This window comes from Nicotiana attenuata, unplaced genomic scaffold (genome assembly GCF_001879085.1).
Source record: "Nicotiana attenuata strain UT unplaced genomic scaffold, NIATTr2, whole genome shotgun sequence".
Classification (NCBI taxonomy): domain Eukaryota; kingdom Viridiplantae; phylum Streptophyta; class Magnoliopsida; order Solanales; family Solanaceae; genus Nicotiana; species Nicotiana attenuata.
Window position 1 is genome coordinate 1 of NW_017675579.1, and position 12,282 is coordinate 12,282.

The window sequence follows — 12,282 nt, forward strand, 5'->3', positions numbered from 1 at the left end:
CAATGGAATAAGGCCAACAGTCATTCAATAACAGAAATCCACAAAAAACCAAAAATAAAGCACCAGTTTCAGCAGTAAACATCAACAAATCAGCTGAACAATCCTTTCCCTCACCTCAATGCTACAGCTTTCCCACAGTATGCAAGAACCCCTCTCAAGCTAACTTTGCACTACATCACAGAAGGGCTACATGCATATGCAACAGAGCTGCCTCTGCATCTGTCTCTGCTGCAGCTTCTGAACTCCCTCCAAACCACAGAAATAAACATACAACTACATGCAGTCAACACAAGAACCTACAAACAGTTGCTCATCTAAAAGCAAAGCTGCCACCACTTCCCCCACATCCCCTGAACCCATACTCACTTCCAGAACCCACAAGAACCTAGAAACTGAGCCCCCTTTCACAAACATGTTTGCTAATTGTTGCAGGTACCAGGGATAAGCTCAAACTACTGGTGCAACTGTTATGAGTGTGATAGTTTATATGAGTCCACCAAACTATAGAGTACCAGGTCCTTTATGAGGGTCCACTGAGAACGTTAATGAAACAGTAAGTAGATAAGACAGGAAGTTATACGTGGAAAAACCCCTGCTCGAGGGGATAAAAAACCACGACCTACACTGGTAGGATTTCAACTTCACTATGAGCAACTTTTAGATTACAACCTATGCAATCTAGGAATTAAACTCTTAATCCCTCACTAACTCGTAATACACCTATTACAAGCCACTTTGTAATACGCCTATTACAAAGACTTCAACTCATGACTAACTGTAGTCACGACACAAACACAAAGGGTTTATGGTTTAACAAAGGGGGTCCTACGCAACGCTTCTAGCTAAGCAAATTAGGAATTGCAATGAAGAACAATTACAAAGTTACAACTCAACTAAGGACAACAAAATACTAGATTTAGGAACCGGTCCGTAGTAGCGTTAAACTTTGTTCTTGAGGCACTTGAGAATTGAATGCATGAATCTCAGAAGGCTTGAATGCTTAGAGTGAATTCTCAAGTGTTCAAGTTATGTTTTATTGTAATACTCTTGTTAATACACCTTTGATGACATCACTTGAATGATGTAAGCACTTGGTTGGTCAAAAGACAAGTGACTGCAGAACTGTGCTGCACTGTTTCTGTGGCAGCCACTTTCCAGCTGTACACAGTTGACTTTCGTACTGCTGTCAGGGAAACACAAGGGATCAGGTCCCTGTGTTGGTTCTCTATCTTCTAAAGTTGCAGCAGTTGACACAGCTAGAGTCCGTTAATTATCAATGTGTACCTAGTGTGTCAGGTTCCCCATCTGGTTCTTTGATAATAAGTTTGTTAGATCATCAAAACACAAAGCTAAGACATTGAAAACCCATCAATTTCCCCATTTTTGACGATGACAAACTTAGACATTGATAACAGATTTTTAGAACAGAAATAACCAGATGAAGCAGCAGGAACTTCACAAGTTCCCCCTGAGTTTACGCTCCCCCCTTAATTAGATCCCTGTTTCAATTATACTTTCCCCTTTTGGCATCACTAGAAATACACAAGCAGGCAATCAGCATAAAGAAGTCTAGCCTAGCTAACTCATGCCACATATGTGCACACAACATGATAGAAAAGAGAATCAGAGAACATAAGCATTTGCATAGCAAAAGAGAATAGTTTTTATAGATAAACATATGCCTTTGCTATACAGCAAAGGCAAAGATTGGACTGTTGTCATCGGGAGCAGTACTGGTACATCCCTTCCACATCAAAACAAAAGGAAACAAAAACAACTGCCAAGTCATTAAAACAAGAAAGGAAAATCCATAAACTGGTCACTAAAAGGGGTTGCTTAGGGGGCACTAGGAGTAGAGGTCTTGGATGCTCCAGCAAGGGTTTGGAGAACTAGATCTTTTTGGGCATTCACCGACTTTTGCTCGGTGAGCAATTCCTCTTTCAGGTTCTCCACTTGTGCCCTGAGATCAGCATTTTCTTTTGTCAAAGGAGCTATCTCCTCATTTGACCCTGGGGCCCCTTGGGCCTGCTGACCTTCCAGGATAGCGTTCCTCGCCTGCAATCTTCGAATCTCCTCAGTTGCGCTGTTTTGAGCATTGATGAGCTGAGAGATTGTCGATGTACTACCTACCCCCCCCCCCATTCTTCTCGATGCACTCGCATTCCTCCGAAGTTGTTTGAGAGAAGGTCTGCTTCTTGGTCCCTACATTGCACTGTCCCAGTGGCACTTTGAAGAACTTAAACACGTGCGTAAGGAGGAACCAATACGGAAGACCATAATTTCCATCCTTGAAAGTTGCTACCTTCTGCCTGTGCTCAATCATGATAGCAGGCTGATTCACTGCTCATCAGAATCTGATGGTTCAATCACAACATCTTTCAACTTTGAAATGGGGGTTGTAACATCCTCCACTGAAACAGATTGCTTCTTCTTCCGTGACCTTTTTACCAAGGAATTAGGTTCCTCTGTTTGTTCCTCATCCACTTCCACCACAGGGACACTCTTATCACATACTACTTCACCATTTTTCACCAACCTCTTCTTTTTCTTCTTACTGCTCTTTTGCTCTTTTAAATGCATCAAGAGCAATGTTGTTTTGATCTTCCTCATCACTAGACCTCATCTCAGGAACCAGAATTTCCAAGGGCTCAACAGCAAAGTGTGGTGAAGGTGCAGGAGCAGAACTGACCTGGGAGTGGGAACCTTGACATGTTTCCTCCGGAGAGGGGTCAGGTCCTTCACGAGAAGGCCCAGTAGTTCCGCTGGTGTAGAGCCTTCAAACAGCACCATGGCTCCTTCTTCCACTAACCCCTGTGTCTCATTCCTCTGAGACTTGGGTACACCAAAAATTACCTCATGCAATATTCCATCTGCAGATACAACAAAAATGGTCGCGACGGTTTCATCCTCTAGAGGCTCCATGGTCACCACAGAATCTGAAGTAAGAATGGTGGAAGGTTGATCAACCCTAGCCCCTGAAACCTCTACAGACCTTGGAACTTTACCCTGTTCTCCACTTTTACCTTGGTTGGTGAGAAGCTCAGTCGATAGAGACGAAGGATCAGCGATTTTAGGGGTTTCTGAGTCCTCATCGTTTAGAGGAAGAGAGAGGTCTGAGATAGTCGCATTAGAACTAGAGAGTGAAGGGAAATCTGGGTTGGAGGTTGTTTCAGTGGTTAAGACGGGAATGGTGACAGAAGATTCATCAGGGACGGAGGACTTAAGGGTTTTCTCTGGGTTAGTATCGACTGAAGAAGGGATTTCGGAGTGATTGTCAGCCATTGAAGAGATAGAGTTGAGAATTATTGGAGAAGGTCTAAGGAGAGAAATATGATCGGTCAAGAGAAGAGAGGGTTTTAATGAGAGAAGATAATCATGAGGAGAGAGATAGGAACTGGTTCCGAAACGGCGGTACTGCGTGGAAAGTTGCAACATTTTAGAGGGAGATGGAGAGGATGTGAAATGAAAAGACATGACAGCAGAGTCTGAAAAAAGGTGGATGACATGGCAGTTGATATTTGCACCTTTTTAAGATATGTATTAAAGAATGCATAGGACTACTAACCTTTGGTACAAGAACCAGGTGCTTGACCTGTCTTTGAAAATTTCAATCCTCTTTTACCGCCCATGCAATGCATCTGCAGCTTCTATAATCATCATGCGTGTCTACCTGCAATGGTATTGAAGTGAGTTAGACTTGGCCGGAAAACACTTTAGCTAATATTACCTGAAGGTGACTTTCATAGCCAACTGATAGGAATCAGGTTCTCAATTAGGCTTCAATAGCCCCAGCTTCACCCTATTTCTTTCAAAATGCTCCCTACTCAATGCGTTGGTGAAGATATCTGCAATTTGATCTTCTGTGCTGCAGAACTTCATACAGATAAGCCCCTTCTCCACATCGTCTCTCAGGAAATGATGTCTCACATCAATGTGCTTAGTTCTTTTGTGTTGAACTGGATTCTTGGCCATGTTAAAAGCACTGGTGTTATCACATAGAAGAGGCACATATTCAGTGTATACACCAAAATCTTCCAATTGTTGTTTGATCCATAGGAGCTGAGCACAGCAAGAAGCTGCAGCTACATATTTTGCTTCAGCTGTTGAAAGAGCCACTGAGTTTTGCTTCCTTGTGCCCCATGAGATGAGACAAGATCCTAGAAAGTGAGCCATTCCAGAAGTACTTTTCCTGTCCACAAGATAACTAGCATAGTCAGCATCAGCATACCCAACAAGATTAAAATTGTCACCTGAGGGGTAGTACAGGACCAGGTCCTGTGTTCCCTTAAGATATCTCAAAATTCTTTTGGCAGCCTTCAGATGAGATTCCTTGGGATTTGACTGAAACCTTGCACATAGCCCCACACTAAAGACAATATCAAGTCTGCTGGCAGTGAGGTAGAGAAGAGACCCAATAATGCCTACATGGTTTGATTCATAGAAGATCCAGATTCATCCATGTCCAGTCGAGTAGCAGTTGCAATGGGAGTGTCTATCACTTTTGATGCTTCTATATCAAACCTTTTCAAGAGCTCCTTGATGTATTTCTGCTAGCAAATGAATGTACCCTTTGTGTACTTCTTCACTTGAAGACCCAAGAAGAAATTCAACTCACCCATCATGCTCATTTCAAACTCATTTCCCACGAGTTCTGCAAATTCTTCACATAGTGAATCAGATGTTGCCCCAAAAATGATATCATCAACATATACCTGAACGATGAGCAGGTTCCTCCCCCGTTTCTTCAAGAACAGGGTGTGGTCAATTTTTCCTCTTGTAAAACCATTTTCTAAGAGGAACTTGGACAACCTTTCATACCAAGCTCGAGGAGCCTGCTTCAACCCGTACAAGCCTTGTCCAGCTTAAACACATATTCAGGGTGTTCATGGCATTCAAACCCCGGAGGTTGCTTTACATAGACTTCTTCCTCAAGAAATCCATTCAAAAATGCACTTTTGACATCCATTTGGAACAAAGTGAATTCCATATGGGATGCAAAGGCAATTAGAATTCTAATAGCTTCCATGCGAGCAACCGGAGCAAATGTCTCATCATAATCAATTCCTTCTTCCTGATTGTAACCTTGAACCACTAGCCTGGCCTTGTTCCTTGTAGTGTTTCCATGTTCATCAAGCTTGTTCCTAAATACCCACCTGGTTCCTATAATGGTTCGATCTGACGGTCTAGGTACCAGGTGCCATACATTGTTTCTTTCAAATTGATCCAACTCATCTTGCATGGTTGTAATCTAGTCTGCATCCTTTAGGGCTTCCTTGATATTTTTGGGTTTTATTTGGGAAATAAAAGCTGAGAAAGCAAGTGAATTTCTGGCTTTTGATCTGGTTTGCACTCCGGAATCTATAGGGGTAATTATGTTGTCAAGAGGATGAGAACTTTTGTGTTTCCAGTTGGGCATTTGAGGCTCATTTGTAGAGGAGCTGGGTGGATCTGACTGGTTCCCTTGTATTCTACTCTCAGCCACCTGTGGAGTATCTTGCACTGCATCAACTACTCTCTCTTCAGCTTCAGTGGTTATAATTGTAGTACCTCGTTCCCTTGTGGAAGAAGCTGCATTGTCTCCACTTGGCTCCTTCACTTGACTCATCATGTCTGCTTTTCCATTTGTCATGTCAATGACTTCTCCTGGAACTAGTAGAGACTCTCCATCTTGATCATCCTTGCTGATTTTCTCACAGGAGGGATAGGACTTGTCAAAGATTACGTGAACACTTTCCTCGACACACTGAGTCCGCTTGTTGTATATCTTGTAAGCTTTGCTTTGAGAAGTGTACCCCAAGAAGATTCCTTCATCACTTTTGGCATCAAATTTTCCAAGCTGATCCTTTCCATTGTTGAGAACATAACACTTGCACCCAAATGTTCCTAGGTGAGTCAGCTTGGGTTTTCTTCCATTCAGCAACTCATAGGGGGTTTTGTCCAGGAGTGATCTGATCATGCACCTGTTCACCAAGTAGCAGGCATTGTTTACAGCTTCAGCCCAGAAGTTCTTTGCAATCCCACTATCGATTAGCATTGTTCTTGCCATTTCCTCAAGATTTCTATTCTTCCTTTCCACAACTCCATTTTGCTGGGGAGTTCTTGGGGCTGAGAAGTTGTGGGTAATGCCATTTTCGTTACAGAACTCATCAAATTTGGCATTGTCAAATTCTGTTCCATGATCTGATCTAATACATGCTACTCTAGACTCCATCTTCACTTGGATTTTCTTCACAAAGGCCACAAATACCTCAAAGGTTTTGTGTTTTGTTCTCAGAAATAGAGTAGTGAACCTGGAGTAGTCATCCACTATCATAAAGATGTACCTTTTTCCTCCCCTGCTTTGCACTCTCATAGGGCCACACAGATCCATATGATGAAGATCAAGTGGCTTTGAGGTGCTGACATCTTTCTTAGACTTGACTGAGGACTTCACATGCTTCCCTCTAGCACAGGCATCACATACTTTCTGTTCTTTGAACTTTGACATGGGCAGACCACGGATCAGGTCCTTCTGAATCAGTTTATTCAAAAGAGAGAAGCTTGCGTGCCCCAGTCTTCTGTGCCACAGTTCATCATCATTATCAATAGCTTTCAAGCAACTCAGATCACCACTTTGCAGAGACTCAAAATCAGCAACATAGATGTTCTTGTATCTTTTGGCCAGAAGTACCACTTCACCAGTTACCAGATTTGTAACTGTGCATATCTTGGACAAGAACTCCACCTTGTTTCCTTTATCACAAATCTGAGAAACACTCAGGATACTGTACATGAGACCATTGACATAGTACACATTCTCAATTGAGTGAGTGAGTGACTTCCCGACTTTTCCAACTCCAAGAATGTACCCCTTTTTCCCATCGCCAAAGGATACACTCCCTCCTTGCAGGGCTTTTAGTGAAAGAAAGTCCATGGTGTTCCCAGTCATGTGCTTTGAACATCCACTATCCATGAACCATTGTTGACTGCTTCCTTTCACTATTCCCTACACAAGGAAATCAAGAGTTAGTTTTAGGAACCCAAACAAGTTTGGGTCCCTTGTAGTAAGCAAGCGGATGAATAAGAACTCTCTTGGTCCATGCAGGTAACATGCGTCCATTTATGGGTAGTACCTGGTCCCTTTTTAGTAGTTATCTTTTCAGCAAACACTTTGTTTTTCTGAATAGACTGAACCCTGGCGTGGCAATTTTCCTTGAAATGCCCATTGTTCCTACAGTGGGTACACAGCCAGTTATCTGGTACAGCAACATACTTGCTATGGGGGTTGTCAGGAGTTCTCTCCCTTTGAAACCCTATTCCCTACCTGTTTCCACCATTATTGACATACATGGCAGTAATAGCTTCAGAGGACCAGGTCCACTTAAGGGACTTTTCAAGATCATTTTGTACTCTTTCCAGTTCAGTTTGGAGATGCTTATTTTTCTCAAGTTCAACATACAGGCTAGTTTTCACAGCTTTCAACTCGTTTTCAAGCTTAATGTGTGCCTCACTAGCTACCTCTTTTCCCTTCTCAGAATTTCCAGGCCTAGACTCAGTTCCTAGTCCCTCTATAGTTTCCCTTAGGTTTGCAATATTAAGAGGTCATCTCTTTCCTCCTCTATTTCAGTCACTCTTTTCACTAGCACATTCTTATCTTTACTTAAATTCTCAATGGTTTCCTTTAAATCGATAGCTACAACCACCAATCATCTCTTTCGTGTTCTACACTAGCAATTTTTTCAGTTAAAACCATTTTTTCATCTTCCAAATTGCTTATAGTTTCCTTCACATCAACTACACACACTACCAAATCATCTCTTGTTTGTTCAGATTCTCCTAGTTCTAAGATCAATGCATCTTTATCCTCCACAAGAATATGATAAGCATCAATTAATACATAGCTAATGACATGAGTTTCTTAGGGGAGTAGGATTTCAGATTTCTCTGAACATCCCTGAAGTTTACCTCACCGTTGCCATCATCTTCATCATCATCTGATTGAGCCATCAAAGCAAATATTGAATCATATTCATTTTCTTCACTTTCAACTGCCATCATGGAACTGTCACCTGCATCACTTTCTTCTTCAGACTCACTAGAGGAGTCTCCCCATGCTGCAAGATCCTATTTTACCACATTGTCAGCAGATCTCTTCCTTTTGAAGTGCTTGTCAGGAACCGGGTTCCTCTTTGTTGCTTTATCAGGGTTGTATTTGGAGTGTTCTTGCTTCATGAGAGGACAATCTTTGATGAAGTGCCCTGGCATTCCAAATTTGTGGCAGAGGTCATAATTCTTTCGTCTACTGGAGTTGCCTCTTTTTAGTATTCTCCCATTTCTTCTAACCATCTTTTGAAACCTTTTGGTCAAGTAAGCCATGTCACTGTCCTCCTCACTTCAGTCATTGCTTTCAGCTTTGAGTACCAGGTTCTTTTCCTTCTTTGGTTCTCTTCTTTCACTGTCTATCTTCTTCTTCATCTCGTAGCTTTTCAGATTTCCAACCAGCTCGTCTATGGTCAGCTCCTGCAGGTCCTTTGCTTCAGTAATGGCATTCACCTTACTCTCCCATGAACTAGGCAGAATACTAAGGATCTTCCTCACGAGCTTGTTCCTGGGAATGATTTCACCAAGTGAGTGTAGCTCATTTATGATGGAAGTGAATCTTGTGTGCGTATCTCGAATAGATTCATCGTCTTTCATCCTAAAGAGTTCATACTCGATGGTGAGCATATCAATCTTAGATTGCTTTACTTGAGTGGTTCCCTCATGTGATGTTTGCAAAGATTCCCGTATCTCCTTGGCAGTTTCACAAGCAGAGATCCTATTGTATTCATCAGGTCCTATTCCACACACCAAAATTTTTTGGCAAGAAAATTTTTCTCCACAGCTTTCCTGTCAGCGTCAGTGTATTCTTTTCTGGCTTTGGCATTGACAATGGAAGGTCTCCGACATTCTTTGTTGGGATGTAAGGACCATCACATATGACGTCCCACAACTCAGAGTCTTCGGCCATGATAAAATCATGCATTCTTGTCTTCCACCATCCATAATATTGCCCATTGAACCTGGGTGGTCTATGCCTCCTCATCCCTGGCACATCCCATCAACTCCAAGAAAACACACACATCTAGAGGCAGTCAACACAAGAACTTGCAACTAGTTGGCCCATACTCTTTTCCAGAACCCACAAGAACCTGGAAACACAACCCCATTTCACTAACATCTTTGCTAAGTTTTGCAGGTTTCTGGAATAGGTTTGGTCAATTGGGGCACTTTTAGTTAGTGGTATTAGCATCCCAGATGCTCATTCTACTGAAAGTGCACCAATTTACCCAACCCTCTCAAATCATCTCCACGCACAATACAGTAAACAGCATCTCCACCAGTAATGCTCTGTGGTGAAGTCCTGCAGCAGTTCCAACAGAAAACTGTCATCACCCAGGCAGTCTACCAGCAGCAGGCACATTTGCAACAGCAAGTCATCTATACAAGCTACTCTGTCCCAGCTATCCAGTCCTGCGCACACTCTGCAGACCTCAAGTCAAAGGGGATATTTGATGCAGGAAGTTGCTTACTTTTTTCTGTCAGAATTAGCAGACAGTCACAGCTCAGTAACCCCTCTTTTGGAGCCTTTTTGACAGCTATCTTCCATTTGGCTTTCTTTCGTAATGTCAAAGCAAAATGGAAGATAGCTTCCATCTATAGTTTATGTTGTTTACCATTACTACTAGAACACTTCTACTTTTTCAATAGAGGTAGAATTTGTTGTATATGGAATATAATCTTCCAACTCTTTTGCTTAGTAGATTTAGGATCAGTTGTGCATTTTTGTATAGTTGACCTAGGCTTACTACACTTGTATTTTGCAGTTCCAATTGTCTATCACTGTTGGATAGACAATTGGTTCATCATCATAGGTCTAACTCACCATAGGTTTCAAAGTTCTTTTGGTTGCCATACTTGGCTGACCAAATGCACTTTCGTCTTATAACTGGACGTAACGTTTATGTCCCCCTCCTTTTTGTTGTACTATATTTTATATCTATGAGAATGAACCCTAGGCAAAATGCCTAGTGGACTTTGATAAAAAAAAAAGGAACTAAGTGTTCCGATTTCACCTTGAACCCTTCCAAATCCCGAACTAACCATCCCCGTTTATCATAAAATAGTTAAAGCACATACGGGGAGTCTTATTTAGGGAAATGGGGATCTAAAAAGCAAAACGACCGGGTCGGATCGTTACACTAAAAATCTTAACTTCAGGACAATTCAAAATATTTTTATCCTGAAAATTTAAACTGAAAAAACTAAAATTCAGGACGCACTGACTAATTTTTAAATACAGCCATGAGTGCAAGAAAATTGCCGGCATATCCTTTACCCAACAAAGCCCAAGACAAAATAAAAATTATTGTGACCACACTTTCTAAACTAGTATTACAAAGTTATCATTATACATTATTTTTCTTTGCAGAGCAGAGTCATTATCACAAATAAAAATCACAACTTTTCTCTTCTACCACAAGATGGGAGAATCCTTGTCCACTCTCGCTTATTATTTATTCAGAAATTCAAACTAGCACTCATAAATGACGAATACAATAAGAAAAAGCAAGAACAAGAGGTATCTTCTCCCGCCCGAATATGGTGGTATTGAGTTTATATATAACAAGGATCAGAAAGACCGAAGTTGAGTCCCCAGAGCTCAAATCTTCCTTTCATGAAATCATAGTAACCTCCCTTCAACGCCGAAGTCTTATTCACCAAAGCATCGCTCACAAATGGGTACGTAAGCAAATTGGCTAGTGATACATTCACAGCTTCCTGCATTTTATCCATTCCCATTGTTAGTTATAAATATTAGTTGACATTTATAAGAAAAAGTAAAAAAAAAAAGCAATTAGTGTGAGAACACTATTTTACCTTCTCACAGTATTTGACTTGCTCTTCAAAAGTTTTATCCCCATGTTCAGCTAGCACCTTTGCTTTGGCAGGTAATCCAATTTTCACCCAATCCTCTATAAAGTCACTGCATTATCACATATAAACATTTCTTCAAATTAGTAATATAACATAATTAATTGTTAAGTTAAACATTATTTTTTTATTCGTTATACTATTAATATGTATAACTTAAATGGTTTACTTAACGATACATACGTCGATTCAGAACAATCTTCTAGGAGTTCCATGAGAGCATTAATACCTCCACATGCACTATGGCCAATGATTAAAATGTTTTCTACCTTAAGATGGACAATGTATTCGATTACAGCTCCTACTCCAGAGTATTTAGTCTGTTGCAATCCAATTCCAACCCAAAAGTAAAGTAAATTAACAATATTAATACAAAATAGAACGAAGGAGTTAATTCATAGAAATTAAACTGATAAATGACCTTGTCATAAGGAGGGACCATATTGGCGATGTTTCGAAGCATAAAAGCTTCACCGAGCTGAAAATTCAGCACATGAGATGGGCTCACTCGTGAATCGGAGCAGGCAAACACCAGAAACTGTTACATGGTTGGATACATGATTTTTCAGCTATGGAAAATTAATTTACAATGTAAAAAAGTCTTCCTACTTATCGAGCTAATTCAGTGCCTGAGAAGTCACAACTCCTACATTGTGTGAGCAGCTAGTTATTCACTGATCAATAGAATTTTTTGTTGTGCTAACTAATGCAGAGATACTAAAAGGCAGCCCGGTGCACAAGGCATCCCGTATTTACGCATGTTCTGCAGAAAACCCGCACCCAAAGGGTGTGATGTAGATAGTCTACCTTAATGCAAACATTAGTGACTGCTTCCATGGCTTGAACCCCTTGGTGGGTATGTGTGAACAAAGTCTCACACTGTTAAGAGTATCTTTGGGCCATTTTATTCCAATAACCCTAACCTATAGGTCACACAGAGATAACTTTAACCTTACTCTAATGCATAAATAGCAACAAAAGTGATAAGATCTTGTACCTTGGGATCCTGTCCTTTCTTGAGTTTCTCAAACAATTCTGGGTTTTTGCTGGTACATGTAAGAAATAGTTTATTAGGCGCTGTCATTTCAAGGTTGTTTTGTTTAATTATCATTGTATGAAAATTAATATCACACTTTTAACATGTTAGGGAAAAGTAAAAGAAGGGAACGTATGGGCTTTACTCATATATCTCTGTTTTGAAATAATAAAAGCCAGTCTTGATCCTTTGAACAGGGTCGAAGGATTTGCAGCTTGTCATTTGTAACTCAGCTGTGATTTCATCAATTCTTTCTGCTACAACCGATTTCAGTTCTTCTTTCTCACTTCAAT

At 40.9% G+C, this 12,282-nt stretch overlaps 1 protein-coding gene across 1 annotated transcript; it reads right to left on the bottom strand.

The window, feature by feature from the left end:
* Positions 1-10,601: 10,601 nt before the first annotated feature.
* On the bottom strand, positions 10,602-11,790 carry LOC109220216 (carbonic anhydrase, chloroplastic-like). Its single transcript, XM_019384676.1, has 5 exons — positions 11,761-11,790; positions 11,375-11,491; positions 11,137-11,273; positions 10,900-11,005; positions 10,602-10,800 (listed from the first exon to the last, which is right to left on the bottom strand). The coding sequence occupies exons 1-5, from the start codon at positions 11,788-11,790 to the stop codon at positions 10,636-10,638; spliced, it is 555 nt and encodes a 184-aa protein (XP_019240221.1). The 3' UTR covers positions 10,602-10,635.
* Positions 11,791-12,282: the final 492 nt, after the last annotated feature.

Coding starts and splice junctions, on each gene's coding strand:
- LOC109220216 (XM_019384676.1), bottom strand. CDS start 11,790: ATGGAAGCAGTCACTAATGTTTGCATTAAG. Junction 11,492..11,760: donor TCACTAATGTTTGCATTAAG/GTAGACTATCTA, acceptor ACCATGTAACAG/TTTCTGGTGTTTGCCTGCTC. Junction 10,801..10,899: donor AAGTCAAATACTGTGAGAAG/GTAAAATAGTGT, acceptor GATAAAATGCAG/GAAGCTGTGAATGTATCACT.